Here is a 26090-nt window from a genome sequence, read left to right on the forward strand (position 1 = left end):
CTTTGCTTGTTTGGTTGATAACAGGGTATATGTTAAAAAGCATGTGCGTGTAACTTTACTAACATAAGCATAAAATGCCTTTTAGCTGAGTCATCTTTAATTGCTAGGCTATATGGGTACATAATACATATAGAGAAATTAAATGTAATAATAAAATACAACAAAGAAAATAGAATTATTGAACTTACTCTGGATGTGAGTTTATGGAAGGGGCAATAATCGCAGCCTTTGTTTTAATCCTATTAACCATTTCATGTTTATAGCACTGTGAATGACCAGAAGTGATAATAACTGTTGTCGTTATAAAGCTACTGGTTATTTAACTGTGATACTAAATTCCTGATTTTATCAAGCCAGACCATTAGCAGGCCGGTTCTCCTGCTGCTGAGTTCTTGCTTTGGCGCAGGAGAGCGTGGGGAGGAAGAAAGGCTATGCGTGGTAGTTTCACAGGTCTCAACATTGCCCTGAGACGGATAAACCACAGACACAGATCGTCATAGTCTTTTTATCCTTACCCGCTCTGTCATACCTTCCCCGTCTGACGTGGACTGAAGTGAGGGGTATTTGGCACGAGGAGCAGATCTCTCGGCATAGTGACAGCTGAGGAATCTTCGCAGCTCAGTGTGGGTGGGAGAGGGCAGTTCCTGGTGGGCCACTTACAGCCCAAATGCAATTCCTTTCTACTTTTGAGAATTAAAAAAGCCCAACAGAGTAAGCTTGGTAAGTGAGTAATGCAGTATGTATTTGTGGCATATTTATCTCAATTTTTTCTGTATTTTCTTTCCACTATGGAAGGTGAAACTGGTTAACATCAGAAATGATGACATAACAGATGGGAATCCCAAATTGACTTTGGGGTTGATATGGACCATAATTTTGCACTTTCAGGTAAGTCTAATTTTCTTTGACAGTGTATTTTCAGTCAGATTCTTGAGTACAGTTATGATGAATGTGTCAACTTAGGCGGGACTCCATGTGCAAAAAATATAGATTATGTCTCTTCTCTAATGTGTATTTGAAGGTTTTGATGATGTATGTTATCTCATGATGTAAACTGAACCTGAAGGTGTCGTTTATTTGCTCATTTCCTGTCTGTGGAGCAAGAGAAAATAGCTTGGGTTTTGAGTATCATTAAAGACAATAGTTGATGTATTCCTTTCAGCTTTTGGACAAACCGATCTTGTTTTATTCTGCAGACTTCTTTTGATGAGTATTAAAATATATTAAAAAGTTTTAAGTGTTTTTTCGTTCTGGATCTGAATTTCTCTGCTGATACGAGTGCGTTGGCAAGCACTACTCTCAGCCTTTTCGAGCAGTCCTCAACACTGCAGCATTTGTTTTTAGCCCCAGCGATGGTAACGCGGGTCACGCTAGGTGGCACTCTGGTTGTTGTACACTGGCGGGATTGTGTACAGTATAATGCAGCTTTACAGTGTGTGGTGTTAAATTGCTCCTCAAAATGAGCCTTTCACAATGGCCATGGCTGTAGATGATGTAATTCAGATGACAGATAATTCCCGTTTAGTGACTGCAGCATTGTTAGCGATAAACTCCCTGCTGTGCAGGCATTTTAAATGATCAAAAAATTACATGATCACACAGAAAAAGCGTGGTTCACTTAAGAATAACCTGCACTGAATTTATGACTGGAAAAAAAAAAAATCTTAAAAAAAAAAAACCAAAACCAAAAAAGGCTGCTGGGATCCAATTTGCCTTTCTGCAAATCCTCATGAGGAACAGAAGACCAGTGTGGCCCTGGTCTAAACAGTGCATGGCTTAGCCCAGGCCAGCGCACAGGGTAAAGGAGAAGTCACTGACTGCTCACCACTAGTAAGGACCTGAAGTTCCCTCAGCTCCCCCCTGTCATGTCAGTCTTTGCTCCCCCATGGTTATACAGAGAAATAAGGCTGGGCTTAAATATATTTAAGCGTGACCCACAGAATAGGCAGTGATTGAATGTTGCTGTATTTTAAGAAATAAAAATTAATAAAAACTTACTAATAGAAGCTGTTAGTGGAGATTAACCTTTACTTGATGTATGTTTTATCTTTCTGAAGCTGATGAACAGGTTTTTGCAGGATGAAATTGTTAGTTTTTCTCATTAGCTGAAGTACAGGACTTCTGATGCAATTTTGGGTGCTTACAAAAAGTGATGAAAGTTAGCATTACTAGTTATAGCTGTAAGAAATGATGGGAAGGAAAAACATTTATATAAAGTTAACTAATTTAGGTAAGCTGGTGTGACAAGGATTTTCCCCTGTAAGGTAGCCAGCTCCATATGAGATATGTAGAAGCTTTTAAATTGTAGCTGAAACACACTTACTTCGCTCTGTCCTGACCCCCAGTAACTGCCAACTAAATCTTTACCAATACAATTCAGATCTTGCAGATCTGTCTGCTTTTATTTTTTCAAAATAGTCCCTTAAAAAATTCGGTGTTAAAATAATTTAAGAATGAATAGTTGTTCCTGGACTAAATATTAAGCCTCATTAGTTAATAAGAAATAACTGAAGAATCGGATGTATTGAAAAATATTTTCTGTCTTTTTGCTATTACCTACACTGAATGCAGAAGGGCTTTCTAAGTTCGTGTAAGAGACACCCTCTTTGCTAATCTGTGCTACCCTGGCATTTGCCTGTACACCACTTCTTTTGAAGTATATGGTAATTTGGTATCATTGACACCCACATATGGCTGATTTGACTTCAGAATGTATAAGGAAGTTCAGAAGAATGTGCATACTTACACCTCACATAATTTTTTTTGGCTTCACTTACATTTTGAATGAGGGAAACCTCTGAACAGAAAAGTCTAACAGCAGAATCTTCACAAAGGGATGAAGCTTCATGACAATAACTTTGTGCATGGAGTGATCCTATAGATATTGGGAAAGTTACAGTGAGGTTCAATTTGAAGTTAAGACACCTAAATCCAGGTGCTTATGAGGAGCTGTGTTCGTATGCATTAAGCGTATAAATTGTCTTTATAATCTGATAATCTGAGTGATAGAGGTTTAGTCTATACAGCTAGTATAGCCTAGAGAGTGAATCAACTAACCGGCTACTAGGGGCTCACTCCATTTGACAACATAAACATCTGTGTGGTTGGAGATTTATGAGACACCTGTGTAAGTATGAGAAACATGGCATTGGTCTTATGGGAAACCCACTACCATCTGGGAGGAGACAGATCAGGCAGGATAAACTGCATCTTAAATGGTGATAAACATGTTTAGCAACAGATTTGAGGGCTGGAGGGCTAGTCAATACAGTGGGTAAGGCTGGTGGACCAATTCATATCACTTGCAGTAGGTGCCTAGAGTACCTACTGACTTACTCAGTTGTCCAGCATAGGTGCTTAGTGTGATTTGAGATGACACATCATATCCAGTAGGATATGTAGTGGGAAGCAAATTTCCTTAGGCCCTGCGGTGTATCTTCTGTCCCCATGTAGATATCTCAGATAGTTTTAAGTATTTCAGTTGTTCTAGATGGTCAATTGACTTTATTCTTACGTCTCTACTTCAGGGTGTGAAACATTGCTGTTGGAGATCCATTGGTTTTGCTAACTGGATCTCCAGGGCTTTTAATTCAGTTTCCTAAAGACAGGTGGCATTTGAGTAATGTCTGAGGTGTGCTAGAGTATCCAGGATATGCATGTGGAGTTTTCTGATGAGACACCAGATCTATGAGACACCCATGCTCTTCTAGACCTGCGGCTGGAGGCCGGTTGGGATATAGCAGGATATCTCAAAGAGCTTTCGAAGTTCACATTTGGGGAACTTAAATCTTGCCTCCACTGGTTAAAATGGGCTCTTCAAGACCTAGCCAGCATGTAAACATATGTATGTACACACCTACATTGATGTGGCTTAATTGGAGCTGCCCCTTAAATTTTCCTAGCATTTGCAAAGTAGTTATTTTCTCAGTGAGTTTAAGGGGCTGTCTGCTGTGTGATGTTACTGCCTTCTGCTCCATCATTTAAGTGTATTCACTGCAGCCTGAAAGGTAGTCAGGATGCCAGGGATTTTTTTGGTTGTTGTTTGTGGCTTCTTGTTTCTCTGAGTCATGGCACTTATTGGGAGGATAACATTTCCTCAAAATAGAAAATCCTTCTGAGTATCGGAATGAATTTAGGAATGATTTAGGGGAGATACATGATGAACAAAAATAAAAGATGGTACACGTTTGAGGATTATGTTTCTCTTGTATCTGAGTTATGTCTAGAGGCGGTTATGGCTTTGTAAGTTGGTACCCATAATTAGATAAATACAACTGTTGTTCTGAGTTATACCACTGACTTCTGCAGCTGCACGAGTTCAGAAATTGTACATTCTTCTGTGTCCCAAGTAATTACATGTAAGATATAGAAAAGATGGAATGGGAAATGCGGTGGTTTATTGGGTTCAGTATGTTAGAAAATAATTTGTCCTGTGGGTATTGAAAATTCCTGAGACATGTATGTTATTAGGATTTAGCCAAGCTTCCAATGTATGCATTTCACATGCTTTTAATAATATGTGGCTTTTAAAGAAATTCATTTTCATAAAGCAATAACTACTGTAAGTTATTTTCCTGGCACCTGTAGAACATGCTAAATCAGATTACAGTACTCGGTATAATTATAGGCCCTATGTATAAATATCCAAATTAATGCCTGAATGAACTCCTCCTTCAACACCCAGTACGTTTTCACGGATGAAGTTGGAGATAACAGAATGGAACAGAATTTGGCCTCAGTAAGTAACCACAATTTTAGTAAGATAATTTCTGTGAAAATCGGTGATCATTTATTTTCAAACCACTGCAAGCATTCTTTAATTTAACAACTGTTAAATATTTAGAATAATTTGCAGTTGGTTGAAAAAACCACACCAAAACAAAGCAAAATCTGAAATTTTAAACTTTCAGGCATCCAAAATTAGGCCTTTGTGAACTCAGACCTTAAAAAATTTCTGGAGCTTCTAAGTCATAATTCAGCAGACTTTTTCTGTTTCAGTTTCGTCATCATTTTGCAGCTCAGGAAACTGCCGTGAAACACTTTTCCTTAGACTCCCCCCAGCTCCCTGCTGTCAGGCCTCTTTGCAGGATGCTGCTTTTCGAGGCTCTGGTTGGTAACTTTTTTGCTTAGATGTTACAGTGCCATCCAGCCCCTTCTGGCCAGACAGCTGCTTCCTCTCAAGCCTCCTTAGAGCACATGTAACCCCTTCGCATTTCTCTTGTCAGCCAGCAGATACTTTTTTCTTTTTTTTTTCCTGCTGACTCCCTGTAAGCCTTCAAGCAAAATTCGTTATCATTCTTCCCTGAAGCAGTCTCTAGACTGTTCATTTGGTCCAGCAGATCAGCAGTTAAACTTTTACTCATGTTGGGCAAAAAGGTAAGAAGGGTGGATTTGTTTGTAGATGACTCAGCTGAGATAAAGGACAGTTACCCAGCCATTTCTCAAGTTCCCGATACCCTTTACCACACTTCGGTGTTCAGAGCCTGCAATGCAGGTACTAATTTTGAAGCACTCTCGCATCGGTCGTGAAGACTGTGGCCTTCATACAGGGTGGCCAGAGGAGGTGACAGCTCAGCTGTGGTGGCCCATTCCAGTAAATGACATGCAGTAGGCAGAGGAATAATGGGATGTTCTGGGACCCCTGCATCTTCCTCTGCTTCAACTGCTCTGCTGTAAATCTGTGATGGGGTCACCGTAAAAGAGACATGCTGCCTGCTTTCCTCCTGTCTTTCCTGAGATGGCAGTGTGGAGCTGAGAGAGCTGAGTCTGGCCTTCGCTCGCCATTCTCCTGGCACCTCTTTCTGCTGGGAGCACTTGGCTGGCAGCAGCTGTCTCTGAAGCTTGCCTCTGGGTCTTGCCAGAGCCGTAGGTCTTGGAGCCCAAGGATTGAAGTTTAATCTGCCTTTACTTTAAAATAGCTAGAGCAGTTCAAGGTCTGATCTTCTCAAAGATTTAAAGATGGAGCTATGTGGCCAGTTGTCTGATCTCTGACTATAAGTGGTCGTAGGGTAAACTGTATTCCACCTGGGAGCTGCAATTCCCAGTCATTAGCCAGTTCAGCAGACCTGTCATTCAGTGTATGATGGGGTATACTCTTCCTGTGTGTTATTCCTCAACTGAGCTCCTAGTTATCTCTTCCTGAATTCTTCAGCAATTTTAAAAAAAATAAAAATTGCTAACTCACGGGTAAGAAAATGCATGTGGAGTTCTTGGAATTTCTGGGATTCACCTGAATCACAGCAAGGACGAGAGGCATTAAGGCTCATTGCAGCGTCATATTTAGACTTTATCTCTACAAATAATGCGCTATCTGTTAGAGGATAAGATTTACGAGCAGTTAGGTCATCCCTTTGATTCTCTTCATCCTTAATCTCATAAAACCATCAACAAGGAACAAATTCCTCTTTTTGTAAGCCATCTCACTGGATATAAAACCTCTCCTGTTCAGGGTTCTAACTTTTGGTACCTCAGTGGCACCTGAAAGCTGAACAGCTCTTTCAGTTTTGGTCAGTGGTTTCCAGGACAGCTCAAACAGCTCCAAATGTAACCTTTGTTATATTGTTTGCTGGCAAGCCTTTATTTTTTTGCCTTGTTCTCTATCTTGTGGTGCTTTAATTTTCACTTTCTCTTTGGCTTGTGTTTATCTCTCTGCCATTCTGCATGTGACCCTTGGGCTGTGCAACAAAACACTTGCTGGTTATCCGGTATGCTGTTTTAGTGCCATGAAATGACATGTCTCGTTTATGCTAAATGCTCCATTGCTTTTGCTGTGTTGCATAAACAACAGCAACCGGAAAAAAAAAAAAAAAAGAGGGGGAAGAGATCTTAGATCCAAAACTACCTGAAATGCATTCCTAGTAGACTTCTGATCGTGTTATTTTAGGATAATAGATATCAGGTGCAGTTTGATTGGCAAAGTGGAATAACCTTTCGTTTACTACGTTTGCTAAGTATATGAAACCAATGATAAAGCATAAATTAACAGTGTACAAAGGATGAATGGACTCAGGGTTTTGCAGGCTAACAAATACATGGTTATTCAACAATGTTGCCACTTTAATGTGTAGTACACCTGTCCCATGTTAATAGTTTAACGCATTTCACAGTCACAGACGTGCTTGACAAGTTACAGAAATCTAGGGTTAAATGCAAACTCATACGAATCTGCATGAGCTATTTCATGTCTTGATGTTGTTTGCTATGTCTTAATATTAACCTCTTGTTTGTGATTAAGCAGCCTCTAAGACAGATCAAATTGTAGACAAGTGTTGGTCTAATCCTTTATTCATGTTATACTTCTTAAGGGTTTATGTGCCAGAAAAAGTCTTTTGCTAATCTCCCCTTAAAACTTACCAGCATTGGTGGGTATCTTTGGGCTTCTCATTAAAAAAAAAAAAAGGAAAAAAGAAAATAAAAGAAACACACCAATCCATGATAGTATTATAGTATTTTTAACAGCTTCAGTTATTCATCTGAATCTTTGCCTTTAGCCAGCTCTGAGCTTCCATTCGGGTCTAGGCAGATGTCTGAGACAAAGCCTCTGGTGTGGTCAGGTCTTCACTATATTGTGGTGGTTCTCGTAGGCTTCAGTGGTAGTCTCTTTTCATGCTTTAGAATATAGTATTTCTTTGCTCTAGCAGACAGGTTTTAGAAGAAATTTAAATTTCCCTTTTCTGTATCTCCAGTTTAATCTTGTTGTCTCCCTTCCTAAGACCAAAGTTGTGACTTTACAGAATTTCAATTAGCTGAAAGTGGTCATTTGTCTTTAGTTACTCGCACTTTCATTTATCATCTTCCCTTAACGTTTTGCATATTTTTTTTATATTAAAAAACCCACAACTAATATAAATGGAATTTGTCAGTTCTTTTTGTCCTTGATCTTTTCTTTGGTTCAAGAGCATAAGTGACTTACCAAGTTAAAGTGACTATAAAGTTACTTTTTGGTTTATGGACAGACAAGGAACAGTACAAAGAATTGTTAATAGAGAGGTGGTAGCCTTCTCACTCAGGAACAGCTGGTAAGTATTGCTAAATTGGTTATTAAGTATCAAAAATACATATTTCTTACCTATTTCTAGGAAGATAGAAAGGCACAAATACTACTAATAGTCTGTAGAGATATATTTGGAATGCATTTATTCCTAGCTAATATTTAGAGATAGTTAAATTCTAGGAGTAGCTGCAGATATACTCTGCATTTAACTAAATCGACCTGGAATATGCAGCAGTAAGCCAGGACTGTTGGGAGCACTGAGCTTGTAACCAGTGTTTCAGACCTGATTCTTGTATTTTTTGCTGCCTCAATTTTTTAATTCCACTTCAGAAGAACCTGATTTTCTGAAAAAGTGAATTACCTACTCTTAAGAAAAAAAATATCCAGATTTAAGGTATATGTGAAAGAGCATGTGCAAAACCAGAGACTTTCTAAATTACTGATTACATTACAAAACACGGATTGTCAGCTATAAAATAACAATATGTGTTTCTTCTGACCTATCTTGAATTAAATTTCATTTTACATTTTTATGACAGTCAGAGTGACACCAATTCTAACAGGAGTTTTGAAATAACAGAGAATGCTTTAGGGACATTTTCTCTTTGGAAGACTGCAGTATCATGCTGATTGTTGAACACGTTAACAGTTTAAAGAAAATATATACTAAATCACACTCCATTAGAACTCAGATATTCTAGTATACTTATTGTTCAGAAACCTCGGTGCCCACCTGTCTTAATTTAAATATGCACTTGCATTAAATTTAAATTCGCAGTATTTTTAAGCAAATTCTTAACTCCAGCGAAATTTGTGCATGAAGAACAACATTGGCAATGTACTTGTGCTAGGCTATATTTACTTTAACACATTTTTAATTAACATTTAATATAACATGATAACTTGCAATTTTTCATTCAAATACGGGACACTTGTCTTTAACCTTTTACATAATTTCTGCTTTATCAGCATAGTTGTAATAAGTCTTTTTTTGTAAGAGTATGTAATGTAATATTTCGATATTATTATACTATATTTTACCATGTATTATTATTATTGGACATGTTATTATTAAACCAAAAGTTACATCTGTGTGAAATTAAATCAGTCTCGGTCCGTTGCACTGCAAAGTCCTGAATCTTCTTTTCTGATGAGAGAGGAGAAAGAGAGGTATATATTCAAGAGTAAAAGCAAGAGTAAAAGCCATTTGTTTGTACACAGTGATGTCATTTACAAAGACTATTTTTTTTGTTTTTAATGTGCTCTTCTGTTAGTTAAAGCGGGGGGCAAGTCAAGACCCTGCTCAGCCCCATATGGATGTGTGTTTTAAATCATTGAGTCCTCTGGGCCTTGACTGAAAGTGGCTTTTCAAAGCTGATTAGAATACAGCTTTTTACTGTGAGTAAAGGGAGCAAACGTCACAACCGCACCTGTATGTTAAGCACACTACAAATGCAAATACAAATTGAGGCCATGAAAGAGAGTGTGGTCATGGCATATACATCTGCTTTGAAAAGAAACATGTTAGCATTGTGCCTGTACGGAGCTGCCTGTCTATCAGTGGTCCAGGGTATTCTCTAACAGCCTTCTAGTCCCTTAGTGTTACGGTATAAAATATTCTAAGCATTACTGTCAAATTTTACTCCGGTGCCCTGAGAGTGGTCAGCAATGAGCATCTGTATTGTTGGAAATTCTTTGGAGGCTGATCCTACTTTGCTGTATTATTCATTCTAGATCCCGCCAGTAAAATGTCATAGAATACTTCAGTGGAACTGGCCCCTGGGGATAAAGTCTCTGGGTTTCATTATTGCAATTCCTTTTCAAATAAACAAGGGAGACTCAATGGTAACACCTGATAATGTTTGGCAAGTCACTCAGTAGTTCTTTCTTGGCATGAGAAACCATACGCATCTACCTCTGCTGGTGCGTGTTGGTTTTGTTAGGTTTTGGATACTGGTAACAAAAATTAAGCTGAAGCTTCAAACACAGATATTTTTCAAACCAAGTATGTTGGTGATCAGAGTTGCTTGCGTTTTAATAGTTTTCTACCTAGTTTTCATGTGTAGTTAGATGGTTCTTGGCTGTTACATTCAGAGCTACACAGAGATGCCTACAGAACAGGAGCACAGGAGGAAGATAAAGCTCCATTTCTATGAACAGTAACTTTGTGGACAGTTTTCTAGACAGACTGGCTCTTATGATTTGTTTCACCTTTATCTGCCAGAAGGTTTAAATCTGCTGCAAAGTTCCAGCCCCCAGTACACAGCGCACCACTGCCCTGAGCAAGTTGTTATGCCTATGCGATAGTAGTGAAGCAGCAGGTTATTTATAGCTGACAGGTCAGTGAAAAATCTCATCAGCTGCTATGAAAACTCCACATACAAATAAAAATTTGACCCCCAACAACCTGTCAGAGCAATCTCTGATCCTTCACTTTAATCTTTCCTGCTGTGGATCATTGGACACGTAATAAAAACATACGAAGTGCGAACCAAATCTACTAACTAAATCCCTGCTATTTGCTGCGCTGCTTGCTTTTGGCTTTGGAGTGTAGCTAATAGTTTCAAAGGTTGCTGCATATTTTTCTACTTTATCTTGCTTGAGTTACTAAATGAAACGGGAAGTTAAAATGCGTGCAAGAATTTTCTATTGCTCATAAATGCTATGTCATCTCTGTGAAAGGCCATCAGCATTACAGCCCAACGCTGAAGCAGTGATGTTTATTTAAGAGGATTGGTGGCCAGAAATAAGCCACAGTGTCTAATCAGACACAGGCCCTGCCTGGGCACCGTGCCACAACGTTTATTGCGTGTGCGTTTCTCATAAGCAAAATGGCTACGTACTGAGGAGGATGGACATGAAGTCTGGAAGAAATTACGGGGCAAACGGCCGTTCTTAACTTTCTGAGAAGGATTTAAGTGTATGTAAATATACTTGGATGAATGAGATTGTGAGACTGTGAGTTACCGAAAGCCAAATGGGGAACGTCTGTGGATGTGTGAGGGCTGCAAAGGAAGAACAGTGTTTAGATCCTGCCAAAGCTCCCTTAAGTCCAGCTAAACATTCCCCTGGAAGAAAATATTTCAGAAGAAAAAGGAGAAAGAAATCAACCGACGAGGGACCAGAGTCAGTACAGGTTAAAGAAAATGAAGAAAAAAGCCAGCATGAAGTGGCGATCTCTGAAAATACCGAAAATTGTCCCAAGTATGTGGAATTGGCTGATTCCTTCCCCCGGAGAGTGACAGTGGATGGTAATGCACTGCCCGTGAGTACAGACCTTTCGTCCGATCTTGTTAAAGCAGAAGTTTTACCGGGTGAAACAAAGAGTGATTCTCATTGTGGGGACGGTTTTCATGGTGATAATCAGGAGCTCACCAAGTCTGATGAAACAGAGACATGGTTAAAGAAACAAGAGAAGAGGAGTTTAGAGAAACACTGTACACGGAAGAGGAAATACTCGGAGGATAGCAACAGGAGAGAATTAGCATTCCTGAAGAAATCTAGTGGTCTTTGTTATGGAAAAGCAGCCAGCTTGGATTCTGCTATCCACATTTTAGGCAGACAAAGTGAAGAAACTGTGTTAAACATAACTTCTTGCAGAATCGTTGAAGATGTCCCAGAAAGCAATAAAACTGAAAAGTTGCATCACTTTCTTTCTGAAAGCAAAAGTGATCTGCTGCTTGAACAAAAGAGGTTTTATTCTTCTGATGCTGTGCTTTCCCAATTGCCAAAAGAAAAGGCATCGTTTAGCATTCTACCAAACAGAAGCAAGGTAAATATTTTGGCACGGTGCATTGTCTTTGCAAGCTAGCTCAGAATAAGTATTGGAACAGTATTTTTACTGTTACAAAAATATCTTCACTTTGCTGTGTATAAGCCTTTTACACATGCTATGATAGTATGGGTTGTCACAGGACAGAACATATTACTTCATCTTTTTCACAGGTTAAGTAATAACTCTGTACTTCAGGGGTGTTGATGTATCCTTGTGCTGTTTTGCTGTCTGTAGTTTGATTTGTTTCCTAATTTAGGAAAAGGATTTTCATGTTAAAATGTTTCTAGCAGGTGGAGTGAGTTTTAGGGAGTTGTTTAAATTCACGTTCAATATCTGCAGTAAATTTTCATATCAGGTCTTGACTGTCTTGCAATTCCTTTGGGTCTTGTATCAAGGAAAAGAATATTTGTAATTCTTTTCAGTTAAGGCCAATAAGAACTGAAGAAAGATAGAAATATGTAGGCATCTTGAAATAGAAGTGAACATAAACCATGTTAATAATGCTCTACACTTCTTTTAAAAGATCTTTCCTCCCAAGCTGTCTATATGACCTATTAATATTAATTATTGACATTCCATCCTTCTCTGAGTGTAGGATTATTTTCCTTTTACAATAAAAAAATGGCAAAATATGAGCTTAATTGCAGAGTATCTGAAGGAAAGCAAGTTTTTGTCTGTTGGTATTCATGCTTACCAATTCAATCCGTATTACCAATTCTGCCCCATTTATCTTCAGCGCAACCCAAATCTATAGGTGTGGGTCAAATGTTGATACCAGGATATGGTACAAAACCGCTTTCCCTTGCTCAACAGGGACATGTGGGCTTTGAGTTGAGCGAACAGAGGGAATGGACATATGCAAAAGGTACCCTTCCCATCAGAGAGTAATTACATGTCTGTTTATATAATTTACTTTTCTAACAGGAATCAAATTATACTTTTTCCAAGCTTAGGTTTTAAGTACAGATAACACACCCAGTTACAACACACAGTACACACTAGTACAAATAGCCTTCTAATTAACACAGAGATCTTTGCCCTCTTAATCTTCGCTGGAATTCAGGAACAGCTTAGGGATGTTCTTTGATTTGAACAAAACGTCATTCCTGAGTAAAGGAGTATGAGGCCTTGTCTGTTCAGCCGAGCTTGGCTGCTTTTTTCCTGTTTAAGCAGAGTACTACAGCTTCTAATATTGCTGCAGTTGTTACTCCAACCAGGGATATACCCCTTGTCACCGCAGGGGGAAGGGGGGAAAAATGAGGCTTTTGCTGAGCACCTACAGCAATACTGAGACTTGTTCTGGTGATATCGATAAAACACTGCATAATTATATGAACATGAAATCTACTGACAGACCAGGCTAAATGCCTGAGCTGCTGGAATTTCTGGTTTTCAGTTCAATTCCCTTTCTACAGCCAAAATTCTGAGTATAAGTAATTTTAAGAGCGCCCAGCTTTGACCTGAAAACAAATCCAGGAAGAAGACTAGATTTCAGACTCTAGTTTATTTTACGAAGTCATGACCACTTCCCTTTTGATTGCATGTGAGAACTGAACAAATATTTCAATGTTTTGTATTTTAGTGTAAAACAGTAAAGCTGTTATTTATACAAATCCACAAAGTTCCTGTTGTCGGCCTGAGCTAATACTCAAGGTTTGCAGTTACCAGTCTCAGTTTTTACCATTTTCTTTGCCGCAATTACAGAGATCAGTAGCCTCCACTCACCTTGTCAGCTTACGCACACTGTACTGTACTTTAAGCTTAAAGGGTGCCTCAGATGTGGCTGCTATTTGAAAGCATGTTGGGTTTTCAAACTGACAGACACCAGAGGAAACTCATTGGTACAGTTGGCTAATTTGCGCTGTCACAGAGATACGACATTTTACCCTCTGAAACAGCATAGTCCCCACGACTGGAATGTATCCTTTGAGTTTCTTTCTGTGGCACGTCTTCCTATGCATGTAGAACAATTATGGTTTGTGTTCAAATACGTGCTACCTCATTACCTCTGTAATGCAAAATTCAGGTAAGCAGGGTGTTCTGAAGCTTGGTCCTGACTTCTCACTAATAGCTTTGAGATAAAAGGGTTTTTTACTCTCTGCTGGAGCCTAATTTTCTACAGCCCTTGTTCCTATTACAGGAAGATTACTTCCTCAAGCAAGATATGCTCTGATACTGTTCTAACTCAGGGCTGTTCTAGAGCAGGTGGCAGTTTGCATTAAGGTCAAGAAGTTGTGAATCAAGACTGAAAGAGGCTTCCTGCAGCAGACCCCTTCTCAGTGATGTTTTAGCACAATGGTGGTAGAGTAGAAAATCAAGGTTGTAGTTTTGGCTTCTCTACAGGGCATACTGCCACTGTGATTATTTGGTGTCTCCTGTGTTGAAACAAGCCATGATTTTCATTCAGTATCAGCAAAAGAGAGCTACCAGCTGGTGTTACCACCAGTTTTTGGTGGTTGTGAGCTTGTGTCAAAACCAATGACTTACGTGTATCACATTATCAATCATTATCGTTATTCTTCCAGCCTAATTTGTGGTAGTTTCAGTTCTGGTTTATGAATGTAAATGTTTTCTAGAAAAATATGTCTAATATATAAACAGAGTCATTCATCTACTTCCAGTACTCAACTGTTGACTTGGCTGCAAGTTCCTCAGCTGCTTTTTGGCGTGCGTCTACGTAGTGTCTGATGCAGTGGATTTCTTATCTCATCTACAGTACTACTAATAATCTGCAAGAAAAAAATCCATATATTTGAGTCAGGTTGAAGGCAATACACTTGCTTTTAAGTAAAAAAATGTAGATTATTTGTAATCAGCATATTCAGTTGTATACTTCTGGCTAAGTCAGTCATCTGTTATTATTGCAAATAGTTGTAAGATAACAAGACAACTTCCAACTATGTCCACCATCATATAGTCTTGTATTAGTTATTCAAGTAGTACAGTTAAGGGAGGGAGAGATGCCAGTTAGTCTTCTGGAATGTAATTGACAGTGCAAAGGTGCAAAAGTCAGTAGTTTTGTTCTATTGGCATAGTATTGTTTCCTTCCTTGTAATACTCAAAAGAAGCAGGCACAATCCACCTTAAATGCTGGTGAATGAAGGAGATCTAAAATCATTGATGGACCTACAAAACTAGGGCCAGAAAGGTTCTGGACGGGTCATCAAGGTCACCTCTGTACCTGAAGGCAAGATAACTTAATGAAAACCACTCTTGGCTGATATGTGTTCCTCTGTGTCTGCCTTATTGGTGGTTTCAGTGCTTTTCTGGGTAATTATTCTAGTGCTTATCTGTCTTTTGTATTAAAAAGCAGTTTTAGCTGAAAACATGTATGCTCATTTTAAACTCATTAGTTCTTTTCCCATTCCCAGGAGAGTTGATTTATTACCTTTTTTACAGCAGCATTCTACGTATTTAAAGACTCTTGTCACATCTTCCCTTGGTTTTTCCTACTTTAGAATAAATAAACCAAATTTTTCAATCCTAACAAGTCATGTATTTTTAGATCTTTCTCATTCTTGTTTTTCTCCTATGTTCTGCTTCAAGTGATCCAATATTTTTTGAAGGGTGTTGCCCAAAGCTGGACTCGCAGCTCCATAGAGCCTTATGAGAGCGGAATAGGAGCGCTTGAATTTATGGCCAAATGGAAACTCACAAAGTCCAACTGTAACGTCAGGGGAGATGACTTCTTGTGATCACATGCAAGTTCAAATTCCATTTGTATAACTATACTTCCCTCAACATGCTGTTAACAGTCCTTTTCAAACACAACACATAACTAACTACTTAGCTTATGTGGAAAATAGCATTTCAAAATCTCTCCATATTAATGTATGCTTTTTTCTCTTATTTCTTTGCGTTCTTCAGACTTTTCTAGCTGACATCAGAATACATTTCATTATATATCATACATCTCTAAGCCATTATATATTTTTGTGCAGTTAAGTACATTATGTCAAGTTTAGACTTGCTTCAAAACATTTGGGATAAGATGGAATCAGAGGGAAGACTCCTTACTCTCTGTACCAGTCTTGCTCTTCTTCTGTTTGCACTGTAATAAACAAGTCAGGGAAATCCAGCACCACCACTGATCTCTTTTGGAAGGTGTTCTCTGGTCTGCTCTTTGGACTCAAAACTGCATCAGTGAAATCAGTGCAAGCAAAGAGCTTGAGGCTTTTTGGTGTATGGATTTTGTATACTGTGCGGCGCAGAGGAAACTTACAAGCAGAGAAAAAACACTTGCGGTAGCAGAGGGAAACTAGTTCTCCCAGTTAGAAACAAGAAATAGAGTATTTAGTGCCAATTAAGACTTGGATCCTGAGAGACTAGGGCTATGCAGAGAATTAGCTTTGTCTCCTTTTTCTTGCATAACTTGTAATTCACAGGCTTTGAGATTATTTGGAGAACTGTATCTCTAGCAAACGACTGTTCAAACTCATACAAACTCAATAATTTGTTCCATGCTCAAGGAACAAATGTCCTCTAGTAAGAGATGTTGTCAGGTAAATGATGGGCTTGTGAGATATAAAAATGAAAGGTTCACACAAACAGTTTGCTTTGAAGGACAAAATTCAAACAATAAAAGATTTGATTGCCCCTTAACTTATTTTCTGTCCTAGTATTCCTAATGTAGTAGTCCGTCTTTTTCTTTCCTGTGGCAAATGATGTTATCAATATTGATGATAATGCAGAGTTGGTAGATGAGTATCTGTACTGTCCTTATTGGGTTATCAAAGGGAAAATGTGCGCGCTCGCTCTCTGACACCTTATTTTGTGGAGTTAGTATTTTACTTGTTAAGTAGTTCCAAGTTAATAGCGCATCTTGCAAAGTAGAGCTCATGTTTTTAAACATAATAAAATATAATTCTTTGACTCACCATTTCTCTCGGTGTATTTTTATACTTCTAAAATATGAATTCAGTGTTTATGAAAAAGTCTGAAATCTTAGCCTTGGAATCTGAAATACTTTATTTAGAGAACAGAAGCGCTCAAGCTGTTTCAAGTCTCAGGCTAATGTTTGTGTTCCTTAACCTGTACTGAAAGGGGCTACCTCCATGAGTGGAAAGCAATTTCAGTTTTAAACCCAGTCTAGTCTATTCCTTTTTCTTCAGATGGCCAACTAGGGCACTGAATGGTGCCTGGAAGATTTTGGATTGAAATCCTGTTCATTTTAGGGTAATGAGCTAAATCAAAATTTGGATTGCATGCTTGCCTAGTGGTAACTTTCAGAATAAGAAATATTCTCCTGGTGTTTGTGTCCATAGCTACAAATGTTATTTATATGTAACAACAGATACAACTACGACCTTCATAAGTTGCCTTGATGTCTGAAATCACTTGTTGCCGGAGGAATCTAATGTGCACTCAAATATGCTGTGTTTGCACTCTCTGCAGTCTGAAATGTCAATTAACCGTGAAGGACGCTAAAGGTTCGAACCTAGCAGTAAGGAATGGCCATTAGCAAATTACATTGTTAGCTTGCTTCGTTAGAATTTATTTAAAAGTGTGATACTTAAGGATTACACATAGAGGACTTTCTGAAAACAGCAACGAAAAAATTAAAAGTTTTTCTTTTGCTAGACATCTGGGCACTTCCAGATGACATCATCTCTTTCAGAAGCGTTGTCCGGATAAGTGGTAAATGGTTGACTTGATTTATATTGTGGCCTGGTTGTTCTGTGATGAATAGAAACTAAAGCTACTGAAAAAATACTTAGTTTGCTTTCCTGCTTTGAAATACCAAAGAATACAAGTAACCCACAGAAAGGAAATCGTATACTACAGATGAGCTCCCTAGATTTTTACAAGAAAATTTTCAGAATGATTTTAGGTTGGTCTTTGCCACGTTGGATTCCCTGTTGTCTTCACATACAGGACTCATACCGTCTGTATTTTGTGTGATTTCATGTAGTAAATACTCTGTGCAGGATTGATGCAGGATACCTGGAAATGTATAAATAATCACAGCTACATGTGTCTCTCTCTGTTTTAAACAAAAAAGGGACTTTATTTTTTTTTCTCTTTGATTTTTCTTAAAAATGTGCTGGAGATAGTAGGATGCAAAAAAATGCTGTCAGATCTTCAGAGGTATTTATGGGCTAGTTGAACAGTTCAAACTTCTTTGCTTTCTCGCATCAGTGCCTGTATCTTTCCCTTACCTAGAGCCAGCAGATGTGGTGGCCGGTGATAAGTACCTGAAGAACTGCTTACACAACTTGGTGTTTTGTGGATGCTTGGATAGAAAATAATGTAAATCAATTTGTTCCCTGCATTAGATTTACTTTGTTTACTGTATGGCTGTAAATGCTCATTGTCCCCCAGAAGAGTGAAAGATGGTTAAACAGAAATTGCAGCAAGTGCTGTGGCAGCTACGTTGCCCTGACATCTCCAAGGCTCCTTCTTTAGTCCCCTGCTTCCTAGTGCTTCCCACCACCTCCTGTCAAGCATTGACACAGCAGCATCAGTAGGAAAGCTACATCTCTCTGTTCCTAGCACTGTGTTTTGTGTGGCTCTAATGTGAGAAAAACACGTAATTTCCAGCCTAGCCTGTCTGAGTTCCCCCAGGAAGACTCCAGACAGAAGATACCTTTGTGTGCAGAGATTTCAAGGCCAGGAGGCATGGTTATGACTGAACATAGCTCCCTGGTTTGTTGGAATTGGCATGGCTCAGGTTAAGCCTCTTCTGCGGCGAACTCAAGCACCTGCCTCGCCCCCAAAGCTGTCTGTGGTCAAACCTCCCCCAGCCCTGTCCTCAGGCTGGCTCCGGAGCCGCAAGGAGACCTGACTCTCCCGGCAGTGCTGGGTGAAGGCTAGTGCGGCGCGGCCTCTGCCAGGGGGGCTCACAGGGATGCTTAGTGTCTGCCCACAAATCCTAACATTGTCTCAAGCCCTCTTGCCTCTGCCCGAGTCCCTCAGCCTGCTTTTTGTAATGTCTGAGCTACGGTGCTTGGGTCCTTATACAGTGCCTCATGGTACCTGGGTTCTTAGGTCTTCAGAAGTTCTTCAGAATAACATATTATATTATCCACTGTTGATGGAATAAGTGGTAAAAGGTGGCCACATAGAAAAACAACCTGTGATAATCACTTTATTTATTAAGGCATGTCATATTGGTGCTCTATCTTGCATTTCAGATATACATTGAATACAGTTTCTATCACATAAGGTGCAAACAATACACAAGCAAATTAGAGAAATACCTGCTTCATATTTATACAGTGATAGTTCTTTAAGCAAACTGACTGAACTTCATTAGGGGAAAATTAGAGGTAATAGAAAGTAGTATTTGTATGTAAATTCCCGGTACTTTCCTGCTTTGTCTGACATGAGGTTAACGATACTTAGATAATACAAAACCAGCTCTTCGGTATCAGGCAAAGTTCTCGTGTGTAAGCCTTTAGCCTGTCAGTCATCCATAAAATGCTTCTCAGAAAATTCTGTCCTAAAACCTTTATTGTCAGTTTTCAATGTAAATGACTCTTTTATTGCTGAATTCCATAGCAGCATGTATTATAATTTAACCTGTTTTGAGAGAGGAGCATGGTAGCTAAATAAAGAATGTATAATATAAACATGGCTATTACATAGATATGAATATATACGTATGAAATATGTTGTATTTTTTATGTAATTATGTAACATTTATGTATAATAGTTAAAATACATAAAAGTAGACTATTATTCACATTATCAACATAAAATAGACATATTTAAGTGTTTTTTATTAGGGAATGGTATTACATTGTCCCCAGAAATTAAGAGGCTGAGAACTAGCTAACTGAAGAAAATTGTGAAGCTGTGAATTTTGGCTATCATACTGAAGATGCTAAGAGTGCATATGTATATAACGTGAGAGAATATTAATATAGTACATGAATAATCAACACGTTCATGTATGCAGTTATCAGACAGAAGGTTTCGCAGTAATGCAGAGTGGTTTTCTGCAATATTTTAAACATTATTATGTGTTAGATGTAATTTTAATATTTATATTAATTATATTTTAGATATCTGATATCCATGTTACTGGAGAGTCAGAGGACATGTCTGCTAAAGAGAGATTGCTCCTGTGGTCGCAGCAGACAACTGAGGGTTATGCTGGAATCCGTTGTGAAAATTTCACTACCTGCTGGCGCGATGGAAGATTATTTAATGCCATCATTCATAAATACAGGTAAGTACTGTGTTTGTTCTCTTGAAAAATATTAATTGCAGCATTTTAATGTACGTAGAGAGAGGGCCTTGTGGTTTATGCACTGCAGCCGTGAAGATGGCACTGTCTCTTTCCTTGGTAATTTGCTGCTCTTTGCAGCCAAAGGATGCCTCATTAGCCTTTGTGTGTCCCTCCTTCTTCAGAGGAGCATCCCCATGAATCCTGCGCATCTCTTGTGGGGCACCTCCAAGCTGCCGAGAAGAATGTCTCCACTATTCAGTCTTCTCCACAGTCCCTTTTTGTCATTCTGACATATAACTATAGGCAGGGTAGAATCAGAACTGATCACCAAAGTCCAAAACTGCACTGCTGGTGAAATCCATCAACTACTGCATGACCTGAGATGTGCTCAAGATCCCCTTATTCTTCCCTGTACCATGCCCCTGGAGCCTAGACCTTTTTTGGTGTTTCCACTTGGAGCCCAGATCTACTCTGAGATGTGTCCCCTGTAAAATGGTAGGATATTCTCCTGAAAAATGGCACCAGTTGGCTTGAACCTTCTCAGTTCGAGAAGGTAATTGTGCTAGTTTCTGCCCCTTTCTGTACTTTTGTGACCACAATCTTATAAACAAGCATTTGTAGAACCACTGGTGGCTGTGGCTAGAAGCTCAAGGATGCACTACATTAACTTACTTAAAGTACCATTGAAGAAGTCTACTGGCAAGAAAGGATTTCTAATTCTGGATTCTAAGTAAAAATGGGTCTCTCTTTATAAAAAGTCAACTTTGGCATCAAAACTCATCAGAGGAATGAGATTTAAGATCATTGCTGTGCTCAGTGTTCCTCTTCGTTGCGACATCTCTCTAGTTTTGTACGTTTTTTTTGGTTCCTGAATTGAATAAGAAGGTTTGTGTCTTAGAGGACCTCATGGGAGAGTATTCTGGCCACTGGGCTAATTAGTGTGTACTGACTTGTCCCTTGCAACTTCTGGATTTTATTATAGCATGTGTAAAGAGTTTGTGCTATATAAACTGGAGCGTATCGTAAAGAAGTTTGAGGGCACATGATTTCCTTGGTATAATACCGAAGGAGTGTCCCAAGTGGAGAGAGCCAAATTTGGTACAATTTAATGCAGCTCCAGGGAACAGACCTTGGAGCAGCTTATTCTGTTCTTGGATTTCGTCTTGCAGGACCATTTGGCTCACCACAGAAGGAAGCCTAGGGAGAGCCAACGTGCATGCACTATGGGGACTAGGACACTGAAATAAAATGGGAGACGAGTCAAGCAGATGCAGCCTGTTCCTCACACGCTGCATAGAGAGGCTGTAAGCATAACATCGTTGCTCTGAGTCCTAGAGAAGTTAGCTGTGGCAGTACATAGCTTCATGGTAAAATGAAGCTGCATCTGAATCAATGAGGTCTTTTTCTGTCTAACGCTTCTGTTCTGGGTGGCCAGTCAGGGAGGAGGTGCATGCCAGCAAGCAAGTCTTCTTTTAGTAACATTGGCAAGACAAAAGGAAATAGCTGGCAAAAGACAAGGCTGTTTTACTTCAGGACAGAGCAGCTAAAAGAATGAACATAGCACAGGCAAGTATTTGAAAAAATAAACAATTTGAAAGATACAGAGAGAGGGGAGGGGAAAAAAGGAAGGAGCTTAATGAGATGGAATAATGGAAAATATTTCACAGAGCTTCTTCAGAGCCTTATACCACTTACATAGAGCAGTGTAGTCTTTACAGCTCAGCAACTAGTGGTTGTGGTACAGATTGGTTAATAAATAATGAAAAACTTGGAATTCCATCCTCTGTCTGTGCAAATGTTAATGCTTTGGGATGTGACTGAGTACCTGCAGCTGCTTTGCTGGAGCAGCGTTTCTGGCAGTGCTCCGTGAGTTTCATTCACAGCGTTTCAGCAGGGAAGCACAAGCACTTTTGACAGCACTGCGTTGCACAAAGCCGATGATTCAGTGGCTGAGGAGCAGAGTCCCCATTTTGTGCAGTTCTGTACCAGTGTCCATGTAGTTTATCCTCTTCCTGTAAACATATCTTCTCCACCTAAGGATCCCGTGTCCTTCCCAGGAATGTTTACTGTCCTTATCTGATGTCTTTTTGCTGTGAGAGGTTACAGATTCTTGGACTCTGCCTTGCTGATGAAATCAGTGAGATTCTTCCACTGATTTCAGTGAGCTTCTATGTTTCTTTCCTTACCGTTTTGTACCGTTAAAACAGAGATAATAATTTCCAGCTATTGCTCACAAGATAGGAATGGTCTTTCCAAACAGTCATCTGATATTTTTAACTACAGTGTTTTTACTCCAGAGAGATCTTTTAAAGCTTGGTTTGTGTTCTGAGCAGTAAGTAGGTTAAACACTAACAAAATGCGCGCATTTCTGGCAGTGATTCTCCATATGCTCTGTTTGTCTGTTTTAGTAGCTCCCAGTTTGCAGCTCACAGGTGGTCTCAGGACTAGGCTGAGCATCCTGCGGATGCCGCCCGCTGGCATGCTCTGCCAGGACAGACGACCAGGTGTTCCTGCTTGGCCACTGGGGTGGGACTGTGGTGCTGCCACCGTGGAGCACCCCCGTGGGTGCACGTCTATCCATCGTGGTGCAGTGTGGCAGCCCCTCCTGTGCCAGGAATGCTGTGCTTGATGGAGATACCTCTCCTTAGTGTGTACTCTGGCACAGGAGGAGTATCCATGCTCTGCGAGTGGGGACAGGGCTCTTCAGCAGGAACACGACTGCCAGCCCTGGAAGGGATTTAAATGGGCCCAGACCTAATTTTAAGGGGATGACATTATGACAGTAATAACCAGAAGACTCAGAAATAGCATGCGTGTTACTGGTATCTAGAACTGCAGTTGTACTGAGCGACAGTAAGCTGTACATTGGGTGGAGAGCACACACGTACCCATGTCAGGGCACAGCAGCGGGGGCTCCCCATGGAGGGTCCGTCAGGGCAGGGCCTGGCAGACAGGGCCCATCCCACCACCCCAGCCAGGAGCAGGGCGGCTGGGGGCACCGGGGCAGCCCCAACGTGGGTCATCGGGCACCTCCCTGGGGACAGGCTGAGGCTGGGCCAGGACGTGGCCCGCACAGGGGTGCACCGCTGCAGGGGCCATGGGTCAGCTGGGGGGCCAGGGGCGAGAGCATGAGCAGCTCCTGGAGGACAGGAGCCATGCTGCCTCTGAGCTGAACCTGGGCACAGACAGGCAAACCCCATGCTCACAGCCCTGACACCATGGCTGAGAGGCCTTTCCTGGATGTGTCATTGAGAACACAAGCTGAACGGGTCCAGCATGATCCCTACCGTTGGTGATCCATGAGACAGGGAGATGTCACTGTCCAGTTCTAGGTGACAGAACTGGAGTGGCAGGTTATCATTACCTCCTTTCCAGGCATAAGCGATTTTTTAAATAGAAAGTATGCACCAGCTTACTTGCTGTAGCTGTGGAGGGCTGGGCGAGGAGCTGGGCTGTGGATCAGTCGCCAGCGGGCAGGGAGCCTCTCCCCTCGGCGGTGCTAACAGCCCGCCTGCTCTTAACAGCAGGGGAGGATTATTTCATCTGGGCTGCCGGTAGCCGTCTCCGTTTTTTTTCTGTTCCGGCAGAGGATCCCAGCACCTTTTTTTTGGTGCAAGCCACCTAAGATTTAGGATGGAAAACTGCAGGAATAGTGCATGGATTTGCCATGGCTCTCTGCTCCACCCAAGGTGCATGGGAGAAGTAGGATAAGGCCAGGATTTCCCTGGCATGACTAACTGTAGTACCCGCTGCAGCATCTCGGCGGAGATCAGCAGGCCGGTGTGCGGTGGCTGGGCAAGCCAGGTTCCTCCCCGTCTCCCTGCCCTGCGCGCATCCGCAGCCATGCTGGCAGCACTCCGCTTCCAGCGCCGAGCCTGGGGACGTGGGCCGCGTGCAGGCGCCGGATCACACACACTCAAGGCAGTCACCTGCTCTCCTGAGCAAATGCAGGATGTTTGTTTTCATTCCTCTCAAGCAACAAGGATTAGGGTTGTCAGAGCTTTTCCTGAGTGCCTTCAGTCACTGTCTCTTTTACCTCTGTTAAGAGTACGAATGAGTTTCCAGTGATTTTGCAGTGCTCTTTAAATCAAAGGAAAGTAATTTTATCAATGACAGAAACGATAGGAAGAAATTAATCTATTTGAGGTACTTGGTTCCATATACAACTTGACTTTTTCCTCCAGACTTAGGAAAATGTAATTTGTTTTCATGTGAGAAGTTTACTTATGTTTTCAGCAGGTTCATGTGTTTATAGTCTGTGTTTATAGTGTGAGATTGAAGATTACTCAGCTGAGCTTCTGAAGAGTATATAAAGCTTCCATTTTAAAGCATCCTATACATGGTAAAATCCCTGGGAAACGAACAGGGCTCTGCACCAGCCTCAAGAACTGCCTTAGGGAGCTCCCTTGCAGGCCCTGGATTTTGCTTTTCATGTTGTTATTCTGTGTGAATATTTGTTCTTGCGTAGAAAGATGAAATAAAATTATAAAATTAAAAAGTCAGTTTTAATATGGAACATTACCAGGTTTTGTTAATTCTATGATTTTATTTAGATATATAATCCTTCAGACTCTCTTTTGAACCTCCACACCTTTCTCTGGATGTGTGATCAGGTCCATTACTGAAAGCTACAGATATGCCCAGGAGATTCGAGAATATTCTGTATGTCTCATCTCTTACGTAATCAGCCTTTTATAGCTTAATTTTTCGTTGAAGACGTGTGTTATTTGCTTCAGTGTGTTGTGTTGGAAGAAATCTGACTTCAGGCACTTTAAAAAGTACGTGTTGTTTCTTTCATACCATCATATCATACGTAGCAAAAACCTTTAAGCCAGACTTCGAAGTTGGAAGGTGACTTTAATCAGCATGCAGTGCCCAGATTTTCCTGGAGATACTGCCGTCTACATACTGGGGTCTTCATCTTGCAGCTCGATCATGTATTTCTAGTCACTCAACTTTGTTTTAGGTAAATGCTCTTGATTTGTGTTTTCTTATGTATATGCCTTTTGCCCAGGAACAAGAAATACTCATTTTTTAGAACAGTATCCCATTGTTAAAATATATAGAAAGAGTTGGTGTCCATAGAGAATGAAGGCTACTCTCCTTTCATTAGGAGTTGCATGCCAGATTGAAGCTAGTAATCTAAATTATAGATCTACATTACACTTTGCAGATACATTTATTTTAAAGCAAAGCAAATTCAAATAAAAAGTTATACCAAAGTAACAAATTGCTTTTTTGGACCTCAGGCTGCCCTGAGCCTCTGATGAATAAGGACTGCAGGCTGTTTCAGTTAAAAAAGCGTCTGAAAATGGAATTTAAGAAATAGGAAAAACAATATCCGTAAGATTTACAGTTAAATGGCACCTATAGACACTTTATTAAGGACAGTTCCTACTGATACTCAGAAAACAGACATGGTTACAGACCACGCGCATCTTACTTTCTAAAGAAAAAAGTGAAGTATGGGGGATAGGAAAAGATGATTAACATCAGACATGCACGCTTTTTGTAAAAATGTGTGCTCTCCTTTGCACGTTTTATTTTTGTGTTCTTACAATTTTTATAATGAAGAGGTAATTTTGCTTTTAACACTTACAAAAGGAATTACAGAAAAGAGCAGTATGTTCCTGTGTAACTAGATAATAGCATTTAATGAGTAGCCCCAGTGGTGCCTGTATGGTGAAAAATAGCATCTCTTCAGGAAGCACTGCGAACTCAGTTCCCAGATAAAGCCATATTTTTTAAGTTGTGGTCTCAAGTGTTAGGTCTGTTCTCATAAACGAAGTGGCTCCAGCCCCTGTGGTACAGCAGGGCTTGTGTCTGCGTGGCTGAAGTCTGCCCCGCGCCCCCCAGCCAGGCTGCAGCCTCTTGAGAGCAGTCCTGGGTCAGCGCTGTCCTTTGAACTGGGCCCAGGTCTTGCCTGGGAGGGCATGAGTGCAACGGCCATGGCCATGCTATGGGAAGGACTAGCAATTAAAGAGTCATGCGCCCTTCATCTGGGCTCCTGTTCACTTTCAGCGTAGATATGTCCAGTTATGCCTGGACTTTTAGGTGAATTGCAGCAACCATACAAAATGGAAAGACGCTGGTTAGGAAAAAAAGTGAATAAACCGTGTTTAGGTCAGGCAGAGGTCTGACAAGCAAGC

General features: G+C 40.3%; 1 protein-coding gene across 29 annotated transcripts in view; it reads left to right on the top strand.

The window, feature by feature from the left end:
• The window catches only part of DST (dystonin), a 310022-nt gene that overhangs the window by 121266 nt on the left and 162666 nt on the right, over positions 1 to 26090 (top strand). For 28 of the 29 annotated variants that reach the window (XM_054197106.1, XM_054197080.1, XM_054197086.1 and 25 more), the window contains 2 exons: positions 796 to 888; positions 19775 to 19941. In XM_054197106.1, coding sequence (XP_054053081.1) covers positions 796 to 888; positions 19775 to 19941 — 260 coding nt within the window. Of the gene's footprint in view, positions 1 to 795; positions 889 to 10139; positions 11766 to 19774; positions 19942 to 26090 lie in introns of those variants that run through there. The other variant, XM_054197088.1, reaches the window with a different exon arrangement.

The sequence above is a fragment of the Rissa tridactyla genome, chromosome 3, assembly GCF_028500815.1.
Source record: "Rissa tridactyla isolate bRisTri1 chromosome 3, bRisTri1.patW.cur.20221130, whole genome shotgun sequence".
NCBI lineage: Eukaryota > Metazoa > Chordata > Aves > Charadriiformes > Laridae > Rissa > Rissa tridactyla.